Source organism: Vicia villosa, linkage group LG2 (assembly GCF_029867415.1).
Source record: "Vicia villosa cultivar HV-30 ecotype Madison, WI linkage group LG2, Vvil1.0, whole genome shotgun sequence".
NCBI classification, from domain to species: Eukaryota; Viridiplantae; Streptophyta; class Magnoliopsida; order Fabales; family Fabaceae; genus Vicia; species Vicia villosa.
Genome location: NC_081181.1, coordinates 154265415 through 154270766, shown reverse-complemented (window position 1 = coordinate 154270766; position 5352 = coordinate 154265415). Strand labels below are relative to the sequence as shown.

The following is a 5352-nucleotide window of genomic DNA, read 5'->3' as shown; positions in this document are numbered from 1 at the left end:
CCTGGTTATCCAGATAAATTTTCTGAAAAATGTTATTTTATATATATTTTTTTAAAAATAGTTATTTATATTTTTTTAAAAATAGTTATTTATATTTTTTCTCTCTCATTAATTGATAATTGTATATTTCATCATTTTCTCTTTCACATTTTAACTAATAAAATTTAATGTTGATTACACATATTTTATATCATTTCATATTATTAATTTTAATGTTGATTAAACATATTTTATATCATTTCATATTATTCAATTAATTCAATGCTTACTTTTTCAAAATATCATAAATTTAATATGTTATTAATTTATCAACAATCTCTTAATTCCTCCCACTATAAATTCCTCTATAGTTATCAACAATCTCTTAAGCTACAAGATAAACCTTAGTGTCCAAATATAGAATTAAGAAAAATCTCAAAGCATTAAAGAAAGTCATTAAACCACCCACTATATAGTAAATTGACTCTCCATCTTCGCGCATTTTAATTTTTAAATGAAAACCCACTTTTAATTTATTACCATATGTCATAATCATATAACCAACTTCTTTTTTCTTTATTCCTTTTCAAATTCTCGGAACATGCACATGCCAGGTACAATATCTCATCTTATTATTAATTATTAATAATTTAATATTAATTTACAAAAACACAAAATTGTAACATCATAAAAAAAAACAGTTTCTAATAATCTTACTTTTTCTTTTTTTCCTGAAAAGAAGGATAAAGTCTTTACCTCTGAAAAAGTAATAGCAACACATGCTTTTGTATCTCACATATTTTAGAAAAACTAAGGGTTAGTTTCGTCATTTCACATTCTCCACCTGAAAATATACACTAGTAAGATAAACTATAGTAGTTGTTGTTGAAGTACTGGTAAAGAAAATGGGTAAGAGAGAGAAACAAAAAACATTGATTTAGTGAGAGAAAGTGGGTTTCTGTGTGGCCATTCTAGAGACAGGAAAACCAACTCAATTAATTTTAGTTTTTGTTTAAATCTTCTGTTCTATCATCTTCTTCTTCCTCTCTCAATGATTTTCTAGAAGATTTTTTTTTGTTGATGTTATTAGTTTGATTTTGATCCCCAAATTTGTTCAGTTTTTTGTTTCTGACAATGTTGGAATTGTAACATTTAGTATTCTGTAACTGACAGTTTAAGAAACATCTTTTGTTGCTTTGGTTTCTTTTGGTTTCTTTCATCATGGCTTCAAAATCCAGGTTTGTTAAGTTTTGAACTTTATGTGTTTTTCTTATGTTTATTGCTTTAAGATCTGATTTAGGTTTCATCAATTCATCACATTTTGTTCTTTTTTATTCTTCCGTTTGGGTTGTTACTGTGAGATTTTGATTATTAGGTTTGATCTGTTGATTAAGGATTTTTTGATGAGTTTTCTTAAATTTTTGTTTCTATTTTTGTGTGTGTTCAAAGTTTGAACTTTGAAAATGGGTTTAACTCAAAGTTCATTTTTGTTCTTGTTTGATGAGTTTGGGTTGATAATTTAGATAGATGTAACTGAATTTAGTATCAAAAGTTAGTTAACTTAGGTTTAGTAATTAGATCCATGTTTTGAATTTGATCAAGATGTAACATTTTAATGCATTGTTTGATATGGTGTTTACATTGTGAACATATGATAGATCTGGTTTATCGGAATCGTCGAACAAAGCGGCATCGCTGGCTACGCCGAACAAAGCGGCATCGCCGGCTACGCCGAACAAAGCAACTCTCAGCAAAGTGCCACCGGCAACTCCTAATAAAACATCACCGGCAACTCCGAGAGTTAGTAAGCTTGGTAGAGGTGTGTCTAAACCGGAATCTGAGTCGCCTTCGCCTTCGCCATTGCAAGCTACGCGCCTTTCTGCTGAAAAATCATCGCCGCGATCTCTGAATTCAAAGCCGATTGCTGAGAGGAAATCGCCGAGACCTACCACACCAGCTGATGTAAGCTTTTTGTGTCTCCTCTTTCTTTGAGATCGAGTTCTATTGCCAAATGGTTGTTGCGTTTGAACTTGCTTTTTCTTTTCCAAATCTGTTTAAGCATTCGAACTTTCCAATTCTCATTCATTACGCATGCTAAATGATACTGGAAAAAATCACTTTGTTCATACTGTTTGCTCTGAGAGTAGATCTCGATTAATTTGATTTAATATTTTGGTAATTTTTTCAGAAGCCAATGCCGAGAGTTGCTGTAAAGAGTTCAGAATTGCAGACACAGTTAAATGTCGCGCAAGAAGATCTAAAGAAAGCGAAAGAACAGCTGGTTCAGGCTGAGAAAGAGAAAGAAAAGGCAATAAACGAGCTTAAAGAAGCGCAAAAAGTGTCTGAGGAAGCAAATGAGAAACTTAGGGAGGCAATGGTGGCTCAGAAACGTGCTGAGGATGATTCGGAGATTGAGAAGTTCCGAGCTGTTGAGCTGGAACAGGCTGGAATTGAAGCTGCTCAAAAGAAGGAAGAGGAATGGCAGAAAGAGCTTGAAAGCGTGAGGAACCAGCATGCTTTGGATGTGTCGGCTCTTCTCACCACCACTCAGGAGCTTCAGCGAGTTAAGCAAGAACTCGTCATGACTTGTGATGCAAAGAACCAGGCACTGAGTCACGCAGATGATGCAACTAAGATTGCTGAGCTTCACGTTGAGAAAGCGGAGATTCTTTCGGCTGAACTGATACGGTTGAAGGGCTTACTAGATTCAAAGATGGAAACTGAAGCAAGTGAAAACAAGATTGTGTTGGAGCTGCAAACGGAGATTGAAAATCTTAGGCAAGAGCTTGAAAAGGCGAAGGATTACGGTGAAAAGTTGGTAGAGAAAGAGGCTTTGATTGAACAGCTTAATGTGGAGTTTGAAGCTGCTAAGATGACTGAATCTTATGCGCACAGTGTGCTAGACGAGTGGAGAAAAAAGGTTGAGGAACTAGAATTGAAGATCGAGGAACTCGAGTCGAAGGTTGAAGAAGCAAATAAGTTAGAGAGATCCGTGTCATTGTCCTTGGAATCTGCAACGAAACAGATAGAAAGTAAAAATGAACTGTTGCATGATGCAGAATCTGAAATTTCTAGTCTTAAAGAGAAAGTGGCAATGTTGGAAATGACAATTGGGAGGCAAAGAGGAGATCTCGAGGACTCGGAGCACTGTCTTCTTGTGGCTAAGGAAGAAAGTCTTGAAATGTCGAAGAGGATTGAGTCTCTCGAATCTGAAATCGAGGCGGTTAATAAAGAGAAAGTTCAGGCGTTGAACAACGAAAAACTTTCAGCTTCTAGTGTGCAGACCCTATTAGAAGAGAAAAACAAACTCACCAATGAATTGGAGATTTCTCGAAACGAAGAAGAAAAGACCAAAAAGGCCATGGACAGCTTAGCTTCTGCATTACATGAAGTATCTGCAGAAGCCCGAGAATCCAAAGAGAAGCTATTATCTTACCAAGCCGAACATGAAAGCTATGAGACTCAGATTCAAGATTTGAAATCGGTCTTAGAAGCTAGTGAAGAAAAATTCGAGTCCATGCTTAACAATGCACATCATGAGATTGATGTTCTTACATCTAGCATTGAAAATTCCAACAATGATATTGCAAACTCCAAGGTGGAGTGGGAGCAGAAAGAACATCATCTTGTGAGCTGCTTAAAGAAAACCGAAGAAGAAAACTCTTCCCTCGGAAACGAAATAAACAGGTTGATTTCTTTACTGAAAGAAACCGAAGAAGAAGCGAATGTCAAAAGAGAGGAAGAAGCTCAACTGAAAGAAAACATGAAGGAAGTTGAGGCTGAGGTGATCCATCTGCAGGAAGCACTTAAAGAAGCACATGCTGAGAACATGAAGTTGAAAGAGAGTTTACTGGATAAAGAAAACGAGTTTCAGAATATTTTTCAAGAAAACGAGGACCTCCGGTCTAGGGAATACACGTCCATTAAGAAGGTGGAGGAGTTATCTAAGTCGCTCGAAGAAGCTACAACACGAAACCAAAGCGTGGAAAACGGTGATCTCACCGATAGCGAGAAGGACTACGATTTGCTTCCTAAAGTAGTAGAATTCTCTGAAGAGAATGGACATGGAGGAGAAAGCGGCATATCTAAAGAAGAGCTTTTGGTTCCGGTTTCAGTTTCGGCCCATGAAGAAGACATTGTCTTGAAAGACAAGTTTGAGAAAACAGAATCTTTCAAATCTGATAATGTGAATGGAAAGCCAAAGAAAGAAGATGAGGGAAAGAAAGAAGATGATTCTGTTGAATTGAAAATGTGGGAGAGCTGCAAGATAGAGAAAAAGGAGTTCTCGCCAGAGAAAGTAACAGAACCAGAAGAATCGTTTGAAGAGGAAGTTGAGTCAAAGATAGACGATAGCGAGACAAATGGAACATCTGTGACAGAGAACATTGAGGGCGGTGGAAGTTCGCCGACAAAGCAACAAGCGGTGAAGAAGAAGAAGAAAGCTTTGCTTGGTAAGTTTGGAAGCCTGTTGAAGAAAAAGAGTGGTGGCAAATAGCAATAGTTTGCTTTTGATGGTATATTTTGAACATTAAAGTGTTTGCATGAATGAATGAATGTATTTGGTTTATTATTATGATGATTTTTGGTTATTGGAATAGGTTTTTTAAAGAATGAAGAGGCTTGTAATATTTGTTTAGGATTCTTCTCTAATCAGTTCTTTTGGCTTGCACACTTCTGAATGTGATGATGGAATTCTAGTTTTTTGCTTTTTCACTTTACTATATGCTGCTTTTGTCCTTTTATATAGATTTGACCAAAAAAAGTGGCTAAGTTGAATTGTATTTGATGTTATCCTAATTCTAATGGAAGTTTAAAGTATACTGAAAGTTAATGTTTGCTCTGTGCACCTCTTCTTTGGGCATGTAATAGTACACAAATGACTATGTTTCATTACCTTTTTTGCACTTAATTATGTTTAGTTTTTAACCAAAAAGTCCAGCTTAAATGACTTCTACCTTTTTTTTTTTGTAAGATTTACTTAAAACAATTGTATTATATATAGGCTGAAATTTAATAAAACAATTGTATTATATATAGGCTGAAATTTAATTTTAGAGGAAAATAGTTGTTACATCATACAATTACATAATACTTGGTGCTTCTCTTACTATATTCTTTTTTTCAAAATTGATATTTTTATAAATAATTGATATATTTAATTTATAAAATATAAAATAGTGACTAGGGAAAGTATTTAAGTAGAGCGAAAAAAATATAAGTAGAAGGGGGTGTCAATTTGCATCCGCTAGTGCAAATCTTTACGGAGATTGTTCTGTTTGGGGTTCTAATATTGAAGAATTTCTCTGTACGGGGATGAAGAACAAGTTCTTCCGAAAACATTTTAGGGACGGGGATGGGAACTTGATGTAGGAA

The 5352-nt window shown here is 35.0% G+C and overlaps 1 protein-coding gene across 1 annotated transcript; it reads left to right on the top strand.

The window, feature by feature from the left end:
- Window positions 1–843: 843 nt before the first annotated feature.
- On the top strand, window positions 844–4721 carry LOC131652569 (WEB family protein At3g02930, chloroplastic-like). The gene is made up of 3 exons (XM_058922464.1): window positions 844–1217; window positions 1638–1941; window positions 2168–4721. The coding sequence occupies exons 1-3, from the start codon at window positions 1201–1203 to the stop codon at window positions 4472–4474; spliced, it is 2628 nt and encodes an 875-aa protein (XP_058778447.1). The 5' UTR covers window positions 844–1200; the 3' UTR covers window positions 4475–4721.
- The last annotated feature ends 631 nt before the right edge of the window (window positions 4722–5352 follow it).

Bases quoted from the DNA above. Each gene is read 5' to 3' on its own strand.
- LOC131652569 (XM_058922464.1), top strand. The intron at 1,942-2,167 runs GTAAGCTTTTTG...TAATTTTTTCAG, and splicing joins GACCTACCACACCAGCTGAT to AAGCCAATGCCGAGAGTTGC.